The sequence below is a fragment of the Prunus avium genome, chromosome 7 (assembly GCF_965620075.1).
Source record: "Prunus avium chromosome 7, drPruAviu1.hap1.1, whole genome shotgun sequence".
Classification (NCBI taxonomy): Eukaryota; Viridiplantae; Streptophyta; class Magnoliopsida; order Rosales; family Rosaceae; genus Prunus; species Prunus avium.
In genome coordinates, this window is record NC_142290.1 from 20,179,004 (window position 1) to 20,205,232 (window position 26,229).

Sequence of the window (26,229 nt, forward strand, 5' to 3'; positions counted from 1 at the left end):
CATCCCCTCGGCCCGGAACCCCAGGCCGTGAGATTTGCGCAGCCAACACCTTTATATGATTATCTTGATAAGATTTTAAGACTTCTTCTTTCAAGTCTTATCCACTACTCTGCGCAGAGATTTGACCAATCATTGTCTGCCGCGCAAATCTCACGGCTTGGAGTTCCGGGCCGAGGCGATGTGTGTTAACACGCGGTTTCCTGCTTTTGGGTGCGGTGCGGTTGTGCACGGGCGTGCCAGCACGGTCTACCGTGCGTCAATGTGTTGATGAGTGTTGGATGAATAAGTGGTGCGCCTGTTTGAACTCGTCTTCCTAATCAAACGATTGTAGCCGAGAGAGGAACTGGTCTCGGCTGTTAGGTTCACGGCCTGAACTACAAGGCCGTTGAGTGATGGTGTTGGTGGTGGGTTTTGGGCGGTGCTCCGGCGCGCTGCTCAGGGAGCGACGGTCGTGTGATATATGAGGTGAGTGAACGGACAAAAAGTATGGTGCTCCGGCGCCTTGAAAATCAAGGGTCGTATGATATTTTGATGAATGGATTTTCCTTACAATCTAACACTACTCCTAGGAAAGCAAGTAAAGATATTGAAAGTGCATTACAGGAAAAAATAAGTTGCTCCGTGGGAGGCTTTGTTTTGGTGTTGAACCCTTTGAATGTAGCTCGAGTCTTGTATTTATAGGAAGAGTCCCTGGATGAGTAATCGAGGCTGAATTTACGCATAGTGGAGTCTGATTAGCGCAAGTGGGTGTCCAATCGACATTTGGGATCGTGAAGTATGGTGGTGTGACCTCAGAAATCCCGGTGAATCTCGGCCGCCGCTCTTGATCGTGGGTTCTGAGCTTCTGGCCGTGGAGACGCATTTATGGCCTGGATAGCTGTTGAACCAATATCCCAGACTGTCAGAATTTTTGTGAGAATTTCCACGTCTAATCACTCTGATCCTCATCACCAAATCCTGACTTCAGTCACTTCCCACCTTCCCTCATGCATTAAATGCTTCTTTGTGGCCAATGGGTTTGCTGCATTAAACAGGCACTACTTCATTAAATGAAGCCTGGGACCCTGCTATCACGTGATGATTTGCCTTTAATGCCTTGACCGTGATTTTGTTCGGCCTCAGCCTCGGCCTGCGCTTGAGGCCGAGATGATCATGCCTTGGCATTTCTTCTTTTGTCTTTAGGAAGGCGAAGTACCCTGGCGAAACGCTGCGTTTCAGTTTTTACGAACAAGTGCCAGGGCCGAGAGAAGGGGCTCCTTCGGCCAGCTTATGGCCGTGATTTATCAGGCACAAACAATCATATCTTGGAGTATTCTCTCTCCTTTATTGAGAGTAGAGATTCCTTGTTGTACATTCATTTGCTTCCACGACTCTATTGAGAATCCTGATGGCACCTTTAAGCTATGCCTAATTCAGCATGACCGTATAGTCTCCATGTATGCAATCTAATTACATAGCTCTCATATCCACTTGTGTATTCCTTGGACTATGGTTGTTCTACATATTGAAAGATAATACATGATGATTTAATGCATAAAACAACATTTCTTGCCCATTGATAACATAATGTGTCTTTTATCAAAAATGTCCTTAACTATAACTATTACATAATTAGTTGGCTTTAAGAGCATATTTCTAACATCACCTTCAAAAGGGAATGGATTTTGCTGTTGGACCATGTGGAACTCGCCTGATGTTGCCCTCTCTTCTGCTCTACTTGATGAGCTAATGAAGAAGAATGCTGATCTGACTGACAAGCTCTCGAACGAGCGGATTCGCCATGATGCCAGGATGTCCAAGATGAAAGAGAGTATGTCTGTGTTGAAGAGTTCTCTTGGCCAAAAAGATGGTGAGCTCAAGTCTCTTGTTGCTACCCTGCTCGAACGTAAGAAGGACTACTTTCAACACGAACATAAGTACGTCATTCTGGCCCAAAATCGTGACAAGCTGCTGGTCAAGTTTGACACCCATGTTAAAGCCACGGAGGCATCCAAGCATGAGATTGCTGCTAATGCGTAAAAGCTGAGACACTTGGACTACAAGAACGGCTCTACTCCCTGTTGCCCCATCGATGATGAAGAGGCTGAGCTACTCTGCCTCGATGTGCCCCTACTCAAAGTGAGCAGATCAATGTTGTGGATGTAGATGTAGTTGAAGAGCACATGGTTGATGAGGCTGCAGTGGAGAAAGATAATGCCAAGGATAAGGTTGGTCAAGAGCTGGCAACTGGGGCAGTTGAGCATATGGCGGTGGTTGAGCAGAGGGGGGCCGTGGTCAGCGCAGCTAAGGAGGTGGTCAGCTAAGGGGTCACCTACTGGAGTCATCGAGTAGATGTAGACTCCTTTATTGTTTTTGAACCTTGTAATTTTTTCTTCTTGTTTCAATAAGTGGTCTTTAGTCGACCATCTTCTTTCTTGTTGAACTTGGTCTGTTGGCCGCTTTGCTATGGAATTTCCAGTTATTTTTCAAACTTCAATTTGCATTGCATCTTGTAAACTGCATGTTTAGCTTATGTCCTGAGGCATGTTGATGAGAGTGGCCCGTTTGGCCTATGTCTGGAGACATGTCGATAGCTCTCGTGGGAGTGGCCCCGTAAGTGTTTGTCTTGAGACATGTAGATGAGAGTGGCCTATTTGGCCTATGTCCGAAGACATGTCGATAGCTTTCGTAAGATACTTCATTGAAAGAAAAGCTCAAACTTGTATTGATATTGGTGTGATTACATCGCTTTATTAAATAAAAGAGATGGACAACATGGATAACATCGAAAGTAACTTGTCTTTAATGGAGGTGTGGGAGGCTCGATCGCTTGCTCGAAGCCAAGCTAGAAAGTAAGGGGCTTCATGGATCGTACTTCCGTAGGTGGTGAGCATTCCACTGTCTTGGAACTTCCTTCCCTTCTAAGGTGTCAAGGGTATAGCTTCCTCTGCCCCTCAGGCCAGATGATCACGTAGGGGCCTTCCCAATTGGGCATCATCTTCTTCGACCCCTGCCTTGGTGCTGTGATGAAAGTTTTTCTGAGCACAAGGTCCCCAAGTCGAAATTGTCTGATCTTGGCCTTCTTATTGTAGTAAGATGTAAGCTGCTGCTGGTAAGCTGCAACTCGAACAATGGTCAAGGCTTCTTTAAGCATATCAGGGTTGACTTTCATCTGTTTGCAGTTTTGGTCACAATTGCCCGCTTCAATGCTCATGGATGGAACTATGATGTGTGGGGGGATGATTGCCTCTGTCTCGTAAGTAGCCTCGGTCAAGATTGCTCGCTTCAATACGTCAAGACCGGGACATGGCCCAAGGTGGCGTTGAAGTAGTCGTGGGGCTGTGCAGCAAATTTCGGCAGCTACATGGTACTACTACTGTTGTGCTCCGACGGTGGGATGGTGCGGTGAAACTGCTCCAACAGCCTGTGCTTACGGCTACAAGGCTGTGGAGGCCACGAGACCATGTGGTGGCGCAACAGCATGCGGTTGCACATTTCCAGTCACTAGTTTCGGCGACTATGAAGAGGTTTCAACTGTGAAACCTTGCTGTGGTGCAGCGGTGTGAGCCGCTTGGCTCTCGGCTAGGTAGCCGTGAGGTGGGAGTTGTGGACTCGTTGTGGATTGCAACATCGTGGTGACCATACTCCTTGTAAGTCTATTTCCTACCATGGTTGATCGGAACAAAGTCTATTTCCTACATGCATTGCTGCAGTCAGTTGGAGTGGGCCCAAACTTCAACTTCCAGCTCTCAAATCAAGTTTCATCTGTCATGAAAGTTTCATCTGCCGTAGCACGATATTGTCTGCTTTTGGCCCCCCTCTCTGCCCTCACGATTTTGTTTCTGGGAACTCACGAGTAACTTTCCAGTGGGTCACCCATCTTGGGATTGCTCTAGCTCAAACTCGCTTAACTTCGGAGTTCCCATGAATCCGAAGCCAGTGAGCTCCCAAAAGGCCTCGTGCTAGATGGAGGTGAGCATGTACATATAAGGCACATCACCCCCCTCTCCGTTGGTTAATGTGGGATGTTACAATCCACCCCCTTAGGGGGCCGACGTCCTCGTCGGCACACTCGCACCACACGGCAGAGTGGCTCTGATACCAAATTGTCACACCCCGGATCGGCTCCGCCGTAGCACGATATTGTCCTCTTTGGGCCCCCCTATCTGCCCTCATGGTTTTGTTTCTGGGAACTCACGAGCAACTTCCCAATGGGTCACCTATCCTGGGATTGCTCTAGCCCAAACTAGCTTAACTTCGAAGTTCCCATGAATCCGAAGCCAATGAGCTCCCAAAAGGCCTCCTGCTAGATGGAGGCAAGCATGTATATATAAGGCACATCACCCCATCTCAGTTGGTCAATGTGGGATATTACAGTTCATCTCTATGTCTACTACAACATACCCAAATTTGGGTTTATTCGGACAAATGTGGAATCTAAGAGCTGAAAACAGCAGATGCACAATGCCAACAAAAAGCTTATAGGGCTCAATTTAGGTCTAATTAGGGCCCAATTTGGGCCTAATTACAATGCTCTAATTAATTTTTTTCCTTCATGAAAGTTTTTCACTAGAATGCCTACTGCAACATATCCAAATTTGGGATCATTTGGATAAATGTGGAATCCTCGCGACATCAAACATCATAAGCATACCAGCAACAGGGAAAGCTGAAAACAGTGGCAATTCGGGCCTGATTATGGCCCAATTCGGGCCAGCTTCCGGTCCTCAAATGAACATTCGTTCTTCATGAAAGTTGTTTATTTTGATGTCTACTACGACATATCCGAATTTGGCTTCATTTGCACAAGTATTGAATCTTCAGGGCATTAATCATAATTTCTGTTTGTGACAGCAGTCTGTGATGACCAGTCAGTTGCAACCATGCTAAAGCAGATTTTCTATTGCTCAAATGGAATTAAGTTCTTCATGAATTTTGTTCCTACTTATGTGGAGAACAACATATCCAAAATTGGCAGCAATTGGATCAATCTAGCATTCCCAGTTTATTATGCATCAAGGCATGTTCGGAGAAGAAATTTAGTAGCTGCTAATCAAGTTTCACTTCATCAATGGAGGGACTTCATCACAAGTGAGTTGATTCAAAGAAGAATAAAATAATGATGGGGTGGATGGAAACATTTTTATATTCTTTGTGATGAAGAATATTAAAATAAAGCCAAAGCTTAACATACACGTGAAAAGGTTGAAAGAAGAGAAGATATAATGCAAGTGGACTTAAAGAATGAATAAAAGTAGTAGAGATGGTCATTATCTTTCCATGTATTTTTTCTTTTAGTCAGCTACTTTTGGCTGTCACTCACCAATCAATGGCAAGTGGACTAATACTTTGGATTTCTTTAAGTCTAATAGTGACAACTTCTGTCATTTCTCATCAAAGCCTCTTAGCTGTCACTCACCAATCAATGTCAAGTGGACTAATACTTTGGATTTCTTTAAGTCTAATAGTGACAACTTCTGTTATTTCTCATCAAAGCCTCTTAGCAACTTTTTTGGGTTTACTTGTATTTTCAGCAACCCACTCACCAAAATCAATGGCAATTGGGTACTTCAAATTGGTTGATGGTCCCAACACTCAACCGACCTCATTCTCTATAAATTGAAGGAGAAATCATCAACAAAGAGACAATAACTCAAACTACAACAACTCAACCAACAAAAACCAAACTCAACGTTCATAAGCCCAGCTCAAAAGCTTGAAACAGCCTTCCTTTTTCATTCTTTGAATTTCCAGTTGACAACTCTTGAGGAATTTTCTTTATTTTACTCTGCCAACTCTTGGTATGATTTTTCCTTGTACAAGATTGAATAGAGAAATCTTCAATGTCCATTTTAATTTTATTTATCCAGATCTGAATAGAGAAATCTTTAGGCTGTGTTGTTTATGTATTTCCTTTTTCCTTCAAGTTGTCTGAATAAAGAAATATTATGATAAACTTTTGTCATTTCCATTACCATTTAATTTCAGCTTCTTTTAGTTACCATTTTCACACTAGATGAATATTGAAATCCTCTTCATTGAGGCATAGAAAAGAACTTGTATTGGATCAATTCCCCACCCAATCCACAATTGATTAATTAAAGTCAATATCGGTGCGCATTTTCCAGTCTTACCATTTTCACTATGTTGGAGTTTTTCAGTGCCAACAGTGGCACGCCTTCGCAATCGCAATTTGTATATACTATGACCTCAATTTGTATTTTCATCTATTCTTTTATTCAATATTGTTAAGACAGATAGGATTGTTGTAAAACTTTTGATGTTGAAATTTTCTGTGTCAATTTTCACCGTCTATTTTGGTTTCCATATTGGTTTATACATGTGAGGTTTAGAATGTTGATACTGTATTGGGTTTCCATATTCTTACTGTCTTTATGGGTCTATTGATTGATGCACATGAAAAGAAAAATAACGAGTTAATTTTATTTTTTATTTTTATACCTTTTCATGTCTTGGTTTTTTAGGTAGCAAAGTTGCAGGACGACAACAGAGCACTTGATTGGCTTACTAAATCCAAGGAGACTGCTCTAGTTGAGGCCGAGAGAACTGTTCAGATTGCTATGATATAAAAGCATCCTTGGTTGACGATCTGCAAAACAAAAATTAAGAGCTGATGAAACAGATTGAAATATGCCAGGTATGTATGTTCTCTGAGTTTTCCTGCTGCAGGCAATGTGTGTGATTGAGGGAATGTACCGTGGGTTTTGTACTAGCATTAGACACTATTTTTTGTAACATGTACTAGTGGATTATCAGGAGGAGAACAAAATCCTTGACAAAATGCACCGGCAAAAGGTAGCTGAGGTTGAGAAGCTAACACAAACCGTTCACGAGCTTGAGGAGGCTGTTTTAGCCGGTGGAGCTGCTGCCAATGCTGTGCATGATTACCAGCGTAAAGTGCAGGAGATGAATGTAATAAACATTTCTTGGAACTCCAGTTCTTGCAAATCTCTTCGTAGTTGTTCTGAGTCTGTCACAAATGCAAACTGCCTCTAACCTTCAAGCTTGCGTAGGAGGAGAAAAAAACTGTTGGAACGGGAGGTGGCTCGTGCAAAGGTCTCTGGCAAATAAGGTTGCCACTGTTGTTGCAAATGAGTGGAAATATTCCAGTGACAAAGTGACGCCCGTAAAACAATGGCTTGAAGAAAGGAGATTGTTTCAGGCATCATTGCTGCATGCAATTCCTTTAATTTGTAGTGTACAAATAGTCATTTCGTTTCATTGTCTCAAGTTGCATCCTTAACCCAAGAGGTTGGCATTCTGGCAATTGAATGGGGCTTAGGCGCTTCATGCTGGATGAGGCAACTGCATGGACCTAGTTATTATCAATTAGCATGTGGACCAGATGCCTCGTCAACCCAAAAAGAAAGCATGAATTGGATTTTTTTTCTTCTTTAAATCGTTCTAAAAGTATTTAATGATTATCTATGTTTTGTTAACCCAAGAGGTTTAACATATGGAATTATCATCTAGTACCATAGATGACCTGCAATGATTATTGTTGGCCTACTGTCAAGATGCATATAGGATAGTGATAGAGACTACTCTGTATACAGAACCTTGAAACAGACATCTCATCTGGAAAATGGTTCTTTATTGCATAGACCACATATAATGCTTTCCTCAAATATTTGCAAATTGAGTAGTTACTAGAAAACGGGATATATATATATGTATATAGAAATTCCCGTTTCCAGTGGCTAGGGAGCTCACTTCAATTTCCAGGCGTTCTACCCGTTGTTCCTCCATGCCCGGCTCTGATACCAAGCTGTTATGTGCTTGGGACAAGGCTCGTGTGATTGGGCGATTAGGTACATGGAGTTGGTATGTAGTTTTCTTCTTACAGCCACCTGTGGTTGCAGCAATATTTAGAAGGCTCAGTTGGGATAACAATTGGACGATAAGGGTTGCTTCGAGGGAACCCAAAACCTCCAAGTTAGACAAGCTAATAGTAAAGGATAATATCTGATGTTTTATTACAGTCCCGATCTCTTGGACCACGGGAGTCCAAGAGATTATAGTCACCCACCGTTGGATATTAATCTAATGGTTTAAAAAAGTTTCTTAAAAAGAATGCAAGAGTAAGTGAATCGTTGAATTTACATCCAACGGTGAGTGACCACAAATCTCTTGAACCCCTGTAGTCCAAGAGATCAGGACTATGCAGACTCTGTATTGAAGTAAATTAACATGACTCCTACAAATACTCAACAACTAAAATCTAGGGACATGCAGACTCCTCATGACTCCTCATGTAACCACTTCCACTAAGCACGTGACAGATTATCAATAAGCCTGTAATTGATTCTTCCTGTTCAATGCGAATTGCATTCTCCGGTCTAATTGCTGTTTTTGTTTCTGTATTCCTAATTTATCCGCTAGGTCAGTCTGCTTGGTTTTTGGCGCCCAGTTTTGGTGTAGCAGCTATATTTCGATTGGTTCCTCAGTGACTCAGAAATGCACCACCTCTCGTGGATCCTCTTTCTTCGTCTTCGATTGGGACCCTTTTTTGTGCTTCGTGTCAATTCGCACGTGCGTAGATAAATTTGGGGACGGTGAGAACCGACCTTCGCTCTCTTCGTCGTTCTCTATCTACTACTCGCAATCGCCGATCGTCGTCGTCGCCGTCTCGCATACTGGTTGTGCTTTTTCAAAGCCCTCTAGCAATTCGGAGCTCCGATCGCTGCTGCTCTTCGTTGTACCTTCAGGTGGGTTGCTTTCATTTTCCGATTCGATTCGATTCGATTTATTATCTTAGGGTTACTTACTGGATTGGGATTATTATGAAATTAGAAATTCAGCTTGTTTTATTTATTATTGAAATTACTTAATTAACTCTTACGACTGCATAGGTTTTGGTTACGATCTTCTTAGCCCCAATTTTCCCCCCTTGTTGATTGACCCCAATTTTCCCCTTTGCTGATTGATTGTTTTATCCATTTCTCACAAAGCTCAATATTTCACTGCTTATCATATCCCATTGTAAATATGCAAAATTTGCAATGTTTACGTGAAAATGGCATTCGATTCTGCCTAGTTCAATATCAATATCAATTTCGAAGCTATTGTTATGCTTCACATTTTTCATGTATTGTTTTCCATTGTATTCACCTGCCCAATTCTACATTTTTACTTGGCTTTCTGCTACTAATTATCTTGCAATTTTGAATGGTTGTTTATTATTTTTTAAAGAGAAAATGGTTGTTTATTGATACAACAATTTTCTCATCATGTCGTGATAATTCTGTTTTTTCTTCCCAAGTACTAGTTTTATTTGTTTGTGCTATTTCTCCTCTAAATGAGACTCATGATTTATGTTCTTTAGCTGACTGAATATATATGATTCCTTTGTTTCGTCACTGTATGTACAGTGTGGAGGGAGTTTATTGTGGCTAAAGCATGAGTAGGCAGTGCAGTTCAAAAGTTTTCGTTTTTTAAGTTGTGCGTTACTTGGCAGTTAGAGTCAGCGTGGTGAAGGATGAAGGAGATGAATGTGCAGACACACATGTCAGGACAGATATCTGGGCAGGTGCCCAATCAGGCAGGCACTCAGATGCCTGTGCTGCCCCAACATAATGGAAATTCCTTTCCCACATTACGTTCAATTATGCAAGAAAAGATGTAAGATGCATTTCCTTGGTGTTATACCCTTATTTATAAGGATATTGAATTGCTTGTTATCATGTCGATTTCTTTATTCTTTGCTCATTTTCTTTGAAGTGTGTTTTTAGTCTGTTCAAAGATATTTTTGATATATGATTATTTTTGTTTGATTCATTTCTTTTAAAATAGTAGCTGATGTGCCTTTATCTTCAATATCAGATGCATTGACTTGTACATATGCTTTCAGATCCTTGGGGAAATATTAAGAAATGCTTGATTTTTGTTTTGGATGAATAACATGCGCTTTATTCATTTGAAAAGAATAAATACAAAGTGGACAAGATATCCACATGCTACAGACTAAAAAAATACAAACTATCAAAGTGTCCATATAATCTTAACCCATATGATCGACCGAATAATTCAAGAAACAGTTAATGCACATATAACGAAGGCTAAACTGTTTTTTCTGTAAACGTTATTTAGCCTTCTATGGGGAGTCAATTTTGCATATCCTGATTGTTCTTGCATTTTGAAGTGGATTGCCATTTCATGTCTATGTAGTATGTCTTATGTGATACAAGATTTGTGTCCTGCAAACCACAGATGAATTCTATGAGTGCAACACAATATCTAGTATTTGAAGCCTTGTTCTCTCTCTCTCTCTCTCTCTCTCTCTCTCTCTCTCTCTTCTTCCATCTTTATGAAAATATTCCTGATTTCTTAACAATGAATATTACATTTTTGTTTCTGTTGCTTCAGATCCAATAATGCATGATTAATTAGTTCTTTTATTTATTTGAAAGGGAAAACAAATTTTGGAGTTTTCTTTTGCTGTTTGTGTTTTAGTTGTCTCATAATTGTACTATTGTTGATTCAAATGCAGTATTCCGCGTTTTATGTTTGAGCATTTTTTACCTGAGTACTGATGTTATCATCTTGCTTTTCAGCTGTCAAATTATACAGCAGCAGCAACATCCCCAGCCAATGAGTGACACAAAGTTTAGGGAGATTGTTAAAAAATTGGATGAGGGTTTGTTGCGACATGCGCACACAAAGGTTTCTCATTTTCTTTTCTATCTGTTTTTCTATTCACGTCTCTTTTAGCCTATTTAGGTAGATGTTGTTTATCTTTTTTATCAGTCGTATTGCAAAGGGTTCTTACCTGGTATTATTCTTATTTTATCTGAAATAATTATCATTTAGTAACCTACGGTTGTGTTGTTTGCAAATACTATTTTAGGATGACTATATGAACATGGAAACGTTGGAGAGTCGTTTGCACAATTTGATTAAGCGACCCCAAAACCAGAGCCAACAGTATCAACAGCTTGTTATTTCTTCCTCGCCTATTGGTACGATGATACCGACCCCTGGTATGTCACACAATGGGAGAACTCAAATATGATGGTTACTTCTTCTGTGGATGCTTCTATGAACACTAGAAGAGGAAGTACTAGCATTGCACCTACCACAGTCAACACAGGGAACCTGTTGCCTGCTGGAGCTCAATCAGAACCAGTACTGCAAGGTCAATGGCATCATCAATCGCAAGATGGGAGTCACAGACAGGCCAACATGTCCCATGAGCAGCAAGTCCATGAAGATTTCCGTCAGAGGATATCCGGGCAAGATTAAGCTTAGTGTAATAATTCATCTTCAGAAAGGCCTAATGTTGTTCAAAATATGGGGAACAGGGGACTACATTAAAAATATATTTATTTATTTATTTATTTCACATTAAAAAAGAGAGAGGAGGAAACAGGGGACTACACTACACGTTCCAAGTTATATTTTTTCCTGGCATGACATGGGTATTGAAGCTTGTGTAAGCACTTCGGGGCCGCGCTTGACGGGTTTCTGCTTACACAAGTTGGGCCTTCTTTACAACAAGATGCTATGTTGGGTTTGAAATACACTTGGGCCTCTGTTAAGACTTTTTGAGACTCAATACTATTCACCAAATGGAATCGTTAGCGGTCCCAATCATCAATGTGATCCAATAATATGAACCATTCATTTTTAAGGACCTCATTCAATGATAATCCTTATTCGAAAGCATTTAGTCATCTAACAATAGCACAAGAAATAAACGCACATGACGTTTCCGCCAAAATAGCTAAAATTTCATTATGATAATCAAATGGTCCAAACGATTTTGGATTTTGCTGAAATTTTTGAAGCGATTTTTCTTAAACGGTGAGCTAAAAACTAGACGGTTTAGATCATTGAGCTATATTGAGTAGTGTACTAATATTAAAAAGAGAAATACTACATGAACAAGAGCTAGTAATTTGGGCTTGTAGTTGTTTTTTACGGGTTTTGTCCGCTTTAGTTTTGTTTTTTTTAGCATATTAGGTTTATCGCCCTCTTGGACTTCCTGCTTAGAATGTCATATATCAGCCTCATTATTAAAGGTTGTCTAACGAAGTTGTTATTTGATGTTTTTCTTTTAAAGAATTAGTCAATGAGTATACTAGTACCTTTGAATGTCATATATCAGCCTCATTATTAAAGCTTATCTAATGAAGTTGTTATTTGAAGTTTTTTTTAAGAATTAGTCAATAAGTATACTAGCACCAATATAAGGATTATATGAAAATACTTAGTGGATCCGTTGGAAGTATTTCCTTGTCCACCTCATTGTGACTACAGCGTATCTTCATCATACACATGTTAAATTGAAATCTTTCATTTTCTAAATCACAATTTAAAGATCCTCGCTATGAAAAACTCAATCAAATTTAAGATATTTTAGTCATTTAAATGTATCAACTAAATGTACGGTTCATCACGAGAAACTTAATTATTACCAAAACGTTCAATTTGTTGAATACATATGAGTTACTAGAAAGTCTCCAATTTAATTATTTTTGTACATAGAATATATGGTGATTTTAAAAAATGATCTGATTATTGTATGTGAATGCTAAAGATTAATTATTCACAACGGGGTGGATAGAGTGGTGCACCTATTGAACATATTCGGCTAGTATATGAGTTTGAACATCCTTTATTTCCAAGCCAGTTTTGTACAAGCAAGTTCTTCCCATGGTTCCTATCAATTACCTTCATAGCCGGTTACACTAGACAACTGCACAGTGGAATATTAATCTTAACATCTCACTGGAAAAGTAGAATATGACTTTGACCACTATATGAGCTCTTTAGCTCTTTTCCCTTGCAAGTTGCTAGTCAATCCAATAAAAGTCCCTCTCTCTCTCTCTCTCTCTCTCTCTCTCTCTCTCTCTCTCACACACACACACACAAATTCATTATGCAACCTCGACAATGGATTAGCGTCACCACGATCTGTGCAGCTCTCATCCAAGCATGTTTAACTGCAAACTCCCTCCCAGAGGCTGATAAAATTACCAGTTTGCCACATCAACCACAGGCCAATTTCCAGCAATATGCAGGATATATAACTGTGGATGAAAAGCAACAGAGGTCACTTTTCTACTACTTTGTTGAAGCAGAAACTGATCCTGCTTCAAAGCCTCTTGTTCTTTGGCTTAATGGAGGTGAGCTTACCTTAATTCTTCCACATGCTTTAAAGAACGTTGTTCTTTGGCCAACTTATATGCTTTTTTTGTTTGTTTTGAGAACTTATATGTGCGTTAAGCAATGCTAAAAAGACAGAAACTGAACTTTCTGAGTTTTGAAGGGCCTGGTTGTTCATCTGTTGGAATTGGAGCTTTCGGTGAGCATGGACCTTTTAAGCCAAGTGGAGACATTCTGCTCAAGAATGATTTTAGTTGGAACAGAGGTAAGTAATCCCATTAATTCTATTATCACAATTGTGGCACTGCCAATGTTAGTTTCTGCTCCGAATTCACGTTGATACTCTGTCATCTTTACAGTAGCAAATATGCTATATTTGGAGTCACCAGCAGGAGTTGGCTTCTCCTACTCAGCAAACAAATCATTCTATGGTTTCGTGAACGACGAAATAACAGGTTGTCACTTCATATGACTTTCTCAATCCTCATCCAACCAAGAAGAAGCCAAATAGAGAGACTTTTTTTACATCTCAAATTAAGAATTTTTTAAACTTCATTGAACATCTCATGTTCATAGAGATAAAATTATGCCATATAAATGGTCATATCTAGCAAAATACTTATTATGTCTGCTCTATTTAGCACGAGATAATCTCGTGTTCCTTCAGCGCTGGTTCGACAAATTCCCAGACTACAAAAACAGGGATTTTTTTATCATCGGAGAGAGCTATGGAGGTAACATCATTCACTTATAAACACCATTTTCTATCGCTGACGAACTAGCACTCAGTCTAAACAACTCGATATGTCACCAGGCCACTATGTTCCTCAGCTTGCACTACTCATTGTCCAATCAAAACTGAAGTTCAATCTGAAAGCAATAGCTGTAAGAAAATGAAAATTGAAAGAGTGAAATGAAAGTTTCTAAAGTGACTTTGGTGTTGATGATTTTGATTAAGATTTGTCATGCTTGAGCTTTTATGCTTGCAGATAGGCAATCCGCTTTTGGACTTCAACACTGATCTCAACTCAAAAGCGGAGTACTTGTGGTCGCATGGGTTAATATCCGATGCGACCTTTGAAATTTTCACTTCAGTCTGCAACTATTCTCAAATTTATAGACAGAGTGTAATTCAAAATGCTCCGCTTAGCCCTGATTGTACTGCAGTAAATAACCAAGTTCACACAGAAGTCAGTAAATTTATCAACAATTATGATGTTTCTCTTGACGTCTGTTTATCATCAGTTGTTGCTCAATCTCAGATGCTGAATCAACTGGTAAGACTTGTTTTTTTTTTTTTCTCCTTTAATTTGTTTGGAACTCTTTGTGTTTAATATGAACTCACGTACATCCGCAGCAAAACACAGAGAAGCTGGATGTCTGCGTTGAAGATGAAACACATACATACTTCAACCGACCAGACGTCCAGGATGCACTTCATGCTCGTCTAATTGGAGTCGAAAACTGGACAATGTGCAGCAAGTAATCATCTCACTTCAAGTCCTTTCTGTTCTTTGTGCTTTCGCCTCTGCGTACCGGCTTCTAACTTTGATTATCCTCTTTCCCAGCCGAATTGTCATCAAGTACGAAATGCAAAATCTGGAAACACCAATGCTTCCTCTTTTAGGTGCACTTGTAAACTCTGGAATCCGGATTTTGGTTTACAGGTATATCTATACCATACTTATCGATGTACAAAAACTCTTGGTCATTAACAACGTCATAAAGTCTTTCACAAATCATAAAAATCATATCTTAAATTTGTTCAGTGGAGATCAAGATTCTGTTATCCCTCTAACTGGGACACGGACACTGGTGCATAGATTGGCCAAGGGCTTGGGACTGAAAACGACTGTGCCTTACAGAGTCTGGTTTGAAGAAAAACAGGTATGTCAACCAGATAAGTTATAAATAATTTGACTCAGACTTCTTGTCTTCCTTTCATACCCTTTGTTCATTTCTTTCTTAACTTGTCAGGTTGCTGGATGGACACAAGTATACGGGGATGTTTTATCGTTCGCCACCATAAGAGGCGCAGGTCATGAAGCTCCAATAACACAGCCAGAGAGATCACTGCTTCTGTTTAGTTCATTTGTGGGAGGAAAGCCATTGCCAGAAGCACTCTCTCACTGAAGGTCTCGTATCATTCATCATCTGGATATCGATTTATTCACCAGCTTGTCATGTCAAACAAGCTTCATCGGATCAGTATTTATGGAATAAAAGTGAACAAGTTGTAACAAAACCAGTTTATTAAGAATAATAAGCGCAATGAGTGCTTTTTCTCTTTACCAGTTGGAACATGTGAAGGAGGAATTACAAGCAAACTAAGCACACTTTAGAATGTTAGATAAAACCCTACTTGTGCTTCTTTAGCAATATTCTAAACTCCATTCTCCCATTCTCTAGTTTCTCTTCTATCTTCTCTTTCTCCATTTATCTTCTAACTAAAATTTCTCTATCTTCCATAAAACCTGGATAGCTAATAATCGATAGAAAATAAAAATCATAAAAGGCATTGAAGTGTTAATAATATTGAAAGAGATGTTATGGGGTCTATATGCAATTGAGTTTGACCACATGCTCAACTTTGCGGACTTAGAAAAAATTCGGTAAGACGAGAATGGCAAATATGATTTTTTTGGTGAGATTAGGTCCAATGAACCTATTTAGATGTGCGGATTTATCACAAAAGTACTCGTTCCAATTAGTAGTAAACCACCAACTTTTACCTTGGCACACTTTGCAAATATAAAATTATGTGCATCCATCTGGCTTAGTTTGTTTTTATTTGTACACACAATAGCCATGAAATTATAATGAGCCTGAAAATCATGTGCAATTGTCCAAAAATTTCTTTTCCAGTCAGCCATGAAACTATAATGAGCCTGAAAATCATGAGTCGTCCCAAATTAGTTAGTTTATATAGATGTTGTAGACGACTCTTCAAGTCAGCCCAGCCTCTAGCTTTCCAGTTTGAATTTCAAATCACCAGCCAGCTTTCATATTTGGGAGTCATACTCTCCCACCTATTCTTGTATGTGAACAGAGCAAAAATCATAAAATGTTTGCAAGGATGATCTAACTTAGCTACCACACAAAGGAGAAAAACTTACTTACATCGATAGAGAGAGAATTATATATACAGCTCGTGACATGCAAGTTCTTTTTCGCACTCAGGTATGGAATTTTGTCTTAAAATTGTAAACAGAAATGTGGTTTTATGAATATTAAGAAATTTCATATTGCCATTAATCCATCTAGCTGAACATTTTGAAATTTCAAAATTATTTTCTTGTTTATTATAAAACATTGAAGGTCCCAAGTAAATTTGCACTATATACAGTAATTGATCACAATGTAAGAGAAACGTTGTATACAATAAGTATAGGGAAAACATATATGTCATAAGGATGTGGCCATGGGGAAAAAGAAAAGCAGATAGTCCAATTTGAGTTGTGAGCAAAGACAACAGAACCGGCCATTGACAGATAGACAGAGGAAACAAGAAAAATGAAGAAAACACTAAGTCAATGCACTTTTTATCGCTTCTTTGATTTTGATTCCTATAGGCACTGATCTGTGCAAATTTTAAATATACAAAGTCACAAAGTCAGAATAGAAAAAGGGACAAGGTAGGTAGATTGTTATTTTCAAATAAAAAAAATAGTGAACTTCTCACAACAATGTCACAACATTCTTCGACTTTGATTCATTTATTTGTTTCTTTTGCTGCTTGACTTATTGGTTGGTCGTGAAAACCAATAGACAGCTGCATTCTGTTTGAGGTTAAGTGCACACTCATTCTTAAGTTCTATCCACAGTCACTGCCAATAAAAAGTAAAAGAAAATTAGGATAAAGTTAACAGACCCTTTATAAATACCTCTGTTACCATCCCATAGAGAAAACACATTCATATATTCTCTCTCTCTCTCTCTCTCTCTCTCTCTCTCTCTCTCTCTCATTATGGAACGTCAACAATGGAGTATCCTCCTGACAATATGTGCCACTCTCATCCAAGCATTTTTAACAGCAAACTCCTTCCCAGAAGCTGATAAAATCACCAGTTTGCCAGGTCAGCCACAAGTGAGTTTCCAGCAATATGCAGGATATGTAACTGTGGACGAAAATCAACAAAGGGCACTCTTCTACTACTTCGTTGAAGCAGAAACTGATGCTGCTTCAAAGCCTCTTGTTCTTTGGCTAAATGGAGGTGAGCTTACCATTCACTTATTTGCATCATTTAGAAATCTTACTAGATTATGTGAGCGCGTATATACACGTAAGCGAGCGTACTTTCATACATGCAAGAAGTTTCGAGTTAGAATTGTAGCATTAAAGAAAACTGTGAACGTATATCTTCTGGCCTGCAATTTAATGATTAGGAGCTTTCAAGTTTTAGATTTTTTTTCGAAGATTATCCATACCAAAAAATCAGTCAAATTTAAAATTGTTTAACTACTATTTGATTATTGTCATTAGTATTTCATTCTTGACTGAGAAACTGTAATTGTCTACAAAATTTAAAGTACAAAATGGTTTCCAAGTTGGCCCTTTTTTGTAACAATGATCTTTGAAGAATGACCTAAAATATTGACGATTACGATCATTAAACTACATTGTGGGGCAGCCATAGGGAGGAATGAGAAATCCTCACTTGAAAATTTTCCTACATCTATATTATCCTTACATTTACATACATGTAATCAACTAGTAATGAACTTTATGAGTAATGAAGGGCCTGGCTGTTCATCTGTTGGAGCTGGAGCCTTCATTGAGCATGGACCTTTTAAACCAAGTGGGGACATTCTGCTCAAGAATGATTTTAGTTGGAACAAAGGTAAGTAATCCCATTAAAGTCTATGCTATGCTTAATCAATTAATGAGCTTATACTAATTCTCGTTATGGTTTTCTTCCTTTTTAATCTTTTGCAGAAGCAAATATGCTCTACTTGGAATCACCTGCAGGAGTTGGCTTCTCCTACTCATCAAACCAATCATTCTATGGTTATGTGGATGATGCTATAACAGGTTTTCACTTCATATCAGTTTTTCATCAAACTAAGAAGAACATCAAAATTAAACGGATTCTTTCTGACTTGTGAGTCTGTTCTCTTCTGTTTAGCAAATGATAATCTCGTGTTCCTTGAGCGCTGGTTTGACAAATTCCCAGAGTTCAAGAACAGGGATTTCTTCATCACAGGAGAGAGCTATGGAGGTAACCATTCCCTTAATAAACACCGGTTACCAGATAAAAAATTTGTTAAGGCATGAATCGTTGGTTCCAACGTCTAAACAACCCTGTTTGCTGTTTGTTCCCAGGCCACTACGTTCCAGAGCTTGCACATCTGGTTGTCGAATCGAAACTGAATTTCAATCTCAAGGGCATAGCAGTAAGCAAATAAAAGTTGAAAAACTGAGACCAATTGAAGTTTCTTAAGTAATAAACTTAAGAGTTTTTTTTTTATGTAATGCAGATAGGCAACCCCCTTCTGGACTTCAACAATGATTTCAACTCAGTGGCAGAGTACTACTGGTCTCATGGATTAATATCAGATGCCACCTTTGAAAGTTTCACCTCTGTCTGCAACTATTCTCAAATCGTTAGGCAGATAATTAATACCGGTACACTTAGCCCTACTTGTGCTGCAGTATCTAACCAAGTTCAAACAGAAGTCAGTGACTTTATTGATCAGTACGATGTTACTCTTGACGTCTGTTTATCCTCCGCTGCTGCTCAATCTCGGAAGCTCACTCAACTGGTAATTGAAGACTTGGCATTTTTCTCCTTTCATTTCCTCTGTTGAAGTCACTCACTCACTCACTCACATCTACAGCAAGAAACAGAGAAGATAGATGTCTGTCTTGAAGATGAAACTAGTAAATACTTAAACCGGCAAGATGTACAGGATGCACTTCATGCTCGGCTTATTGGAGTCTCGAATTGGACCATTTGCAGCGAGTAATCATCTCACCTAAAATACTCATAATCACAACCTGAAAAAGAAATGTTCCACCTTGTAATATTACACTGCCTGCCGCTGTTTTCTAACTTCGATCATCTTCTTTACAACAGTGTCGTCAATTATCATCGGCAAAACCTGGAAATATTAATGCTTCCTGTTTTGGGTTACCTTTCCCGGTCTGGAATCCGGATTTTGGTTTACAGGTAACCATGTTTTTTATGTCCGCATTATACTCATCGCAGTACAAAAACTCTTCGTCATCCACGACGTCCTAAATGCTTTTACAAATTCTAAAAATTATATCTTGAATTTCTACAGTGGAGATCAAGATTCTGTTATCCCACTAACTGGGACACGGGCAGCGGTGGATGGATTGGCAGAGTTCTTGGAACTGAATACGACTGTGCCTTACAGAGTCTGGTTTGAAGAAAAACAGGTCTGTGAACCAAACCAGATTTGAAAGGACTCCGCTTCTTGCCTTCCCTTCTTAACCATTGTTCATTTCTTTCTTAACTTCTCAGGTTGCTGGATGGACAGAAGTATACGGTGATGTTCTATCATTTGCCACCATAAGAGGAGCAGGTCATACAGCTCCATATACACAGCCAGAGAGATCACTGCTTCTATTTAGTTCATTTGTGGGAGGAAAGCCACTGCCAGAAGCACTCACTCACTGACCAAATTCATAAATAAAAGGAAGAGCAGAGGTCTTACATCATTCATTACGCATAATAACTGAAGCAGATTCATTTGCTAGCTACATACAGATCAGCATTCCGAAAATAAAACCTTACAAAGTGCAAAATTCGAAATAATAATAATAATAATAATAATAATATCAGTATATTGGGAAGAGTAAGCTCAGTTTGTACTTTTTCTCTTTATTAGCAATATTGCGGCAATATCCAATGAAATTACAGTTCGGATAACATTTTTAATTTCTTCCTTATGTTAAAAGAGCTTATGCGATATTCCAATGTAAACCAGAAACATCACAGTTGCACTAAAATTACTTGTCCAATAACAGAAAAAGATAAGTGTTGCATATTTCTTTCATCTAATATTACGCACATAACAGATGTAACTCTTGCGCATCAGCAGCCAGGACGACTCCAATACATGCTACCGAACTCCTCAAATCACTACGTTAAATCATGAAAAAATTTAACACGGTCACAGGTCATATAGTACATCAGTCGTGCAAGGTTCCCAGTATATCCTCATCTCGATATAAATGGTACCTAAAATGGCAGAAATCAGCTTCATGAGCATGTAATTAGAAAAACCATATGAAAGTCCAAAGGGATAATAATGAAGTAAGGGGTAACAGAAGTACATCCATTATTGCAGTACGGCAGCTACTGTCATAAGTTCCTATAACGTATATAACATAGCATACATTCTCAGATGTTCATAGTCAGAAACAGAAATCATAGCAGGAAAATGTTTAGACAGCACTTTGAAAGCATTTCAGAGCTTATGGTGCAATACATTTGAGTTGAGGTACATCAAATAATCCTTGAGGCAAGACATTCACTGCCAGAACAGACTGGGCCCTTAATTTAACTTTGCATTTGAGACTTGACCTTTGCTACTGTAACCCAACAACAAACTTACGGGGCTTTACCATAACTGTGATTAGCTAATAAATAAAAGACAACTATTATAAAAGACATTGAAGTGATTATAATACCTAAAGTGATCTCATGGTCTACATGTCACTTCCATTTAGATAAATGTCAACACCTTTAGAACATTATTGCTAATTAATGAAGTACAAAGCGAGATCAAGCTTGATTAATGTAGATTAATCAAACCCGACCCAATGCAAGCTCCAACTTGCCTGAAAGTTCAGCTTGACTTCCATGAGATCAGCCTCAGCTCAAATTACCTAAGATTACTCAAATCATGCTCACATCATTCTCTGAGCTATAAAATTTAGCTTGAGCTCATATAGTAACAAAAAAGCCAAAACAAAGCTAACCAAATCTCCTCTCTGCTTTACAGACCTAAAAACATTCAGTAAGACTAGGATGGGCATTCACCGTGAAATTACAAAAATGCCTTCTTGAGTGAATCGTAATCCTACTAAACAACTCAACTAACATGCTTGAACCTAGAGCTATTTGTGTGTATAACATGCATCTATTTACTGAGAGATAGATGCATGCATATTGATACATATATGCATGCAAGACATATACATATAAACGGAATCAACCATAAAAAAGATACACTTCAATATTTATGCATATGTGAGGTGCATGTACATGCATTAGTATCCATGCTTCTGTGTAGCTGATTTGCATAAATGCTAATCATAGAATGAAAAGCATGCCACTGTAACTTTTATTTTTATTTTTTTGAAAAGCCATGGCACCCTAAGTATTTAGTACCATTTCAAGTCACAAAATCTAATATCATGTTATTCTTTTGGGTACAAAGTTCTGCCATTAGGAATATTTTATCTACAAAAAGTTTAAACAGAATTTAACATAAAATAAATGCCAACATGCTTCATGAGGAGTATGCAACTCCCAGTTTCAGCTTTCCTCATATATGGATAGAATTGTGGTTTGTTTATTTATATTAAAATTGATGGACAACCAATGTGCATCATAAGAGGAATAATTCTACCCTAGTTCTAATCCTTATAAGATAAATTATCAACTCAATAACTACATACAAATTAAAATTGCATGCCCTAGTCAGTTTATACTAATAGTCAATCGAGTGACTAAGACCTCATTTAAGAATGTTTGTGCTTATGACTGTCAAAATCAAGTTATATGTGTATCATGTGTCTCTAAAAGAAGACTATGAAACATAAAATCAATGGTAGATTCCTTAAAACATTAAGTACTGTACAAGAAAACTAGTGGCTGAACTAACAAAAAGCTCAAGTTCGTAGTAGAGGAATAAACATCATTTAAGTGTCCACAACATATACATTTTGCGTGCATCATACAAACATACACACCCACACATGCACACACACAAGGCAACCTAATTTAGTGATTTGTTAATGAAAACTTTCCATGGTCTGCACTGCTATTAATAATATCAAGCATCACAACAAATTTCCAATAAGATCATATGGAGCAAGATCCAAGATGTCAATCATCGGATGGTTGTGAATTTTTAAAAGATGTTTACAATATTGATCAACTTAAACCAATGAACTGTGTAAAATTTAGACGAACAAGGAAGAAAAGGAGACGAGAAACGAACACTGTGTAAATTGAATACGGAAATTAAAAAACTACAAAATATGCCACATCTAGAAATATGAACAATAAGGCCATTTGAGAAATATATACATACTCTTTATCGCCAAGCTTCACTTCAGTTCCTCCATAATCCGGTAACAGAACAGTGTCACCTTCCTTGACAGTAACAGGAATAAACTTTCCCTCCTTATCACGAACCCCATGACCGACGGCAACAACTTTTCCAGAGTTCAACTAAAGCATAATAAAATGAAAAACATTCAATTTTGCAGAAACAATACCTTATTTCTATCCAGAATGCTTGTTTTTAATTTCCTTGAGGAAAAGATAACATATCCCCAATCTCTTTTGGACTTTTCTAACTGAGACCGACTGGAGTTTAAGTAACAGCAAAGCCGCATTAAGATTGGCTTTATACCATCAACAACAACAACAAGGCACAAGTTCATGTTACTGTGCAACAAAATTCCTATTTAGAGTCCTCACCAAAAAAACAAACAAATCTATGAAAGTGAAAGATTTTTATATAAGGAAAAACCAATCTCTTAATGGTTTTGATTTTGGGTTTTTTTGATGTACTGATTCGACAATGACAATACGCTTGCAATGTTAAATAGTACCCACATACAGGAAAAGCTCAATCTCCCTAAAACGCACAGCCAGAGCTACTGAATCAATCAAACGCCAATAACCCAATTCATTTCCAAAGTGAACTCAAATCCTAGAAACCACAGAGTACTCAAGTTTTCATTTTATATTATTACCCAAGTTTCCCAGGAAACAACCACAACATTGAGAAAGTAGGGAGTGGATAAATTGGCAAGTATACCTTGGTGGACTTCTCAGGGAGTAAGATCCCAGCATTGGTTTTGGATGGAGGGACGATTTTCTCAACAAGAACACGATTCAACAATGGAACCAAACGCTTCGCCATCAGGAAAAGCTTCGCCTGAACTGCTAAAGACCTTCAATCGAATCTTCACCCCTTTGCTTCTGGGCTTGTGTGGGGTTTAGGCTGCTGGGCCTGGGTTTATCGTTTCTCCACGAAATTTACATCAATGCCCCCTCTTTGAAAAGGACCAACTATTTGTCTCCCATTAGTTCGAGGAAACCTCAGTTCAACTCACATAAATAGGGAAAAAGATATATATATTTATGATGAGTTCAATATCTTGTTCTAGTATAGCTTTTTTAATTTTTTATACAAGTCATATGGGGAGGAGGAAATTGAAACTCGGACTTCAGATGCATGATGAAATTGTTTCTTTAACAAGCAATATTGGGGATATACTGGCTCATTATAAAAGTATCTTATAAATATATCATCATTTCTATAAATAAAAAAATTATTAATAATAAACTGAATTTTGAACAGGCTACTTAATGTTTTGCCCCAAGTACTTTTATTAAAATCTTAATTTATTTCATATATTTTTTATGTCTTATTTTACCGTAATATGCCCGTTTGGTTCAAGGTTTAGGAGTTTCGGAATAGATTTCAAATTGCATTCTCATGTTTGGTAAGTGCACTCTTGGGAATGCAATTATGGACTCATGGGTATGGACTTCCCATGTAAGGGAGGAAGTTCATACCGTTAACTCACCTTGGGAAACTTTTTCCTTCCACTTAGGAAAGCATTTAATGCAATTTTTTTTGGACTATCTTACCCATGTGATTATTTTAGAATACCACTTTTGACCTTTAAAAAACTCTTCATATTAATAAATTTTAACAATAAAAAATCAAAGGTATATTGTTGGAAAACCAATCAACTTTTCATTCCTAATATTGCACAAACCAAACATGGGAATGGGAGAAAACGACATTTTCTAGTCCTCATCATTTCTAAGTTCCCAAACATGGGAATCTCGTGGGATTAGAAGAAATTTATTCCTAAGAAATTCAATAACCAAACGAATATTTTGCCACACACACACTGCGATCTCAAGAATGGTGTTGCGGATGAGCATCTGGACTATACTGACCGTGAGCTAACATGGGTTCTTCTTGGCATTGATGATTGCAATGATGATGTAGATTATTTGTTCATTGTGTCTTGAGGTGTTTGTGTGAAATGTTTTTAACAAAGGACTAGAAGAGATTGCAAATGGGATTAGAGTTTTGGTTTGTTTTAGGAGGTGGGGCTTATGTAATTAAATCAACAGAATACTAGAAAATGATGAGGATGGAAGTGTAAGTACGGGTAGGAATTGAAGGAAACATTAAAATCCTACTTATAATTAGCCAAAAAGATAAGGTTACAAGTAACCTTAGAAAACGAAAGCTTTAAAATTTAATCTTTGAGCTTTAACAAAATTAACCCCAAGTATCTTGAGGCTTGGTTTAGATTGTTCCACTCCTGGACATTCTAGATTAAGAGAAAGAGAAAGTATAAACTTTACCCTTGAAGCGCTACTCAAGGTTGACATCCTTTGAGTTGATCACCTTATGGAAGGCCTTCTAGATTCACCAAATCACCAATGGAGGTGTTGGGGTCTTTTTCAGTCGGAAGGCTCGTCCGAGCTTGTTGATTCTTGGATTGCCATAAAGTGATGAATCAAGCCTTCGTTGCCCCTTTTTTTGAGTTAGCGAGAACTAGGCCCAAAGCATCCTGAGGGAGAAGTAAGTCCTAGGGGAGTACTCTATTCTTCTTCCAATGGCTGCTTGTTCTGTGTTGACGTTTCCGGCAGCTAGACGAAAAGTTGGAGATGTGCAACATCAATGCACCAAAAGGGTATAAAGAAAATGAGTATAAAGAAAGGATTAAGGCTTGAGATTTTGGGTGATTTCGGCAACTAGACGAAGAGCTTGCGATATCTGCATTTTCTTACCAAAAGGGTAATGACTACGGTTTCAACTTAGCTTGAGAGGATGGGTGTTTCAGATTTGGGATGGAGCTTTTTGAGAGAGAGAGAGAGAGAGAGAGAGAGAGAAAGGATGGGTGGCTTGAGTAGATTTCCAGCAGCTTGATGAATGCTTGGTCGCGCTTTTGGAATGGTTGAAGATGACTTGCTGATGTTGAATAAAGATTGTGTGAGCTTAGCATGAGAGCTTGGAGTGTGGGAGCTAAAGACCCACAAATTTAGCAAATGAGAATGCTTGTGCTTAGCTTGGTGTTGGATATGCTTGAGGTTGGGTGTTGATAATTTGTTGTTTGTGGCTATGGCTATGGGGATTTAAGAGTTTCAAGAGAAGGAGGATGGGAGGAAAAGCTCGAGGCTTGAAAGCTATGGTGTTTATAGCTTGGAGGGGTATGAGGAGGAAGGAAAAGCTTGGAGTTATGCTTGGTGAGGCTTTATAGGGAAGATGGAGGATTTCAAGGGGGAGAAAGTAGAAGACATGGTTGTGATGGCTGAGGAATGGCTAGGATCGCCGCTGGGATGCTTGCAGCGGCCGATGGGAGGAAAGAAAATGGTATGATGGTTGCTATGGTGCTTGAGCAACCAAGAGATGTTGGTCGATGGTTGCTGGGATGCTTGTAGCAGCCAAAGGATGGAAGTTGATGGCTCAAGAATGACTGTGATGGCTACTGGAATGCTTGTGGCAGTTGAAGAAATGTGAGTTCTCATGGTTACTGAGAGGCTTGTAGCAACCAAAAGGGTCTTTTTTGCCTGGGCAATGCCTCCCAATTTATAGAAGGTGAAGACTCTCTTTGGTTTCCAAAAGGTAAAAGGAAGTGTTGGAGCTAGTCTATTTCCAATGGGTAAAAGGGAGCATTGAGACATTATTATTTCCAACAGGTAAAGGTAGGTATTGGAAAATTACTATTTCCTATGGGCAAATTTTTAACAACAAAAAAACATACGACTCACATAGAAAACCTGCAAAAGAAAAAGTTATAAATCTGCAAGCTTCCTCCTCATCTCCTGAGAACCAAATCAGAAAATCTAAAAAGAAACCAGAAATAAAAAAAAGATGTAAACA

The 26,229-nt window shown here is 38.6% G+C and overlaps 4 protein-coding genes and 1 non-coding gene across 6 annotated transcripts; 4 read left to right on the forward strand and 1 right to left on the reverse strand.

The window, feature by feature from the left end:
* The first annotated feature begins 6,473 nt into the window (after nt 1-6,473).
* On the forward strand, nt 6,474-7,311 carry LOC110751710 (microtubule-associated protein 70-1-like). The gene is made up of 3 exons (XM_021952219.2): nt 6,474-6,637; nt 6,757-6,912; nt 7,014-7,311. Exons 1-3 carry the CDS (start codon nt 6,614-6,616, stop codon nt 7,119-7,121), a joined length of 288 nt encoding a protein of 95 aa, XP_021807911.1. The 5' UTR covers nt 6,474-6,613; the 3' UTR covers nt 7,122-7,311.
* A 907-nt stretch (nt 7,312-8,218) lies between these two features.
* LOC110751700 (uncharacterized) lies at nt 8,219-11,596 on the forward strand. Of its 2 annotated transcripts, none has more exons than XR_015837074.1 (4): nt 8,219-8,708; nt 9,372-9,621; nt 10,554-10,662; nt 10,847-11,596. It is a non-coding gene; the product is annotated as an uncharacterized LOC110751700 (transcript). The 2 variants fall into 2 exon arrangements; XR_015837075.1 differs by having other exon boundaries at nt 8,221-8,708; nt 9,458-9,621.
* A 1,198-nt stretch (nt 11,597-12,794) lies between these two features.
* Nucleotides 12,795-15,398, forward strand: LOC110751711 (serine carboxypeptidase-like 45). The gene is made up of 10 exons (XM_021952220.2): nt 12,795-13,127; nt 13,271-13,372; nt 13,467-13,562; nt 13,749-13,841; nt 13,922-13,992; nt 14,097-14,384; nt 14,465-14,589; nt 14,676-14,774; nt 14,877-14,994; nt 15,085-15,398. The coding sequence occupies exons 1-10, from the start codon at nt 12,881-12,883 to the stop codon at nt 15,238-15,240; spliced, it is 1,395 nt and encodes a 464-aa protein (XP_021807912.1). The 5' UTR covers nt 12,795-12,880; the 3' UTR covers nt 15,241-15,398.
* Nucleotides 15,399-17,040: 1,642 nt separating this feature from the next.
* Nucleotides 17,041-19,852, forward strand: LOC110751708 (serine carboxypeptidase-like 45). Its single transcript, XM_088244389.1, has 10 exons — nt 17,041-17,321; nt 17,847-17,948; nt 18,044-18,139; nt 18,234-18,326; nt 18,431-18,501; nt 18,586-18,870; nt 18,946-19,070; nt 19,185-19,277; nt 19,393-19,510; nt 19,596-19,852. Exons 1-10 carry the CDS (start codon nt 17,075-17,077, stop codon nt 19,749-19,751), a joined length of 1,386 nt encoding a protein of 461 aa, XP_088100515.1. The 5' UTR covers nt 17,041-17,074; the 3' UTR covers nt 19,752-19,852.
* Nucleotides 19,853-19,918: 66 nt separating this feature from the next.
* On the reverse strand, nt 19,919-23,373 carry LOC110751701 (10 kDa chaperonin, mitochondrial). Its single transcript, XM_021952207.2, has 3 exons — nt 23,134-23,373; nt 22,399-22,538; nt 19,919-20,315 (listed from the first exon to the last, which is right to left on the reverse strand). Exons 1-3 carry the CDS (start codon nt 23,236-23,238, stop codon nt 20,267-20,269), a joined length of 294 nt encoding a protein of 97 aa, XP_021807899.1. The 5' UTR covers nt 23,239-23,373; the 3' UTR covers nt 19,919-20,266.
* Between the last annotated feature and the right edge of the window lie 2,856 nt (nt 23,374-26,229).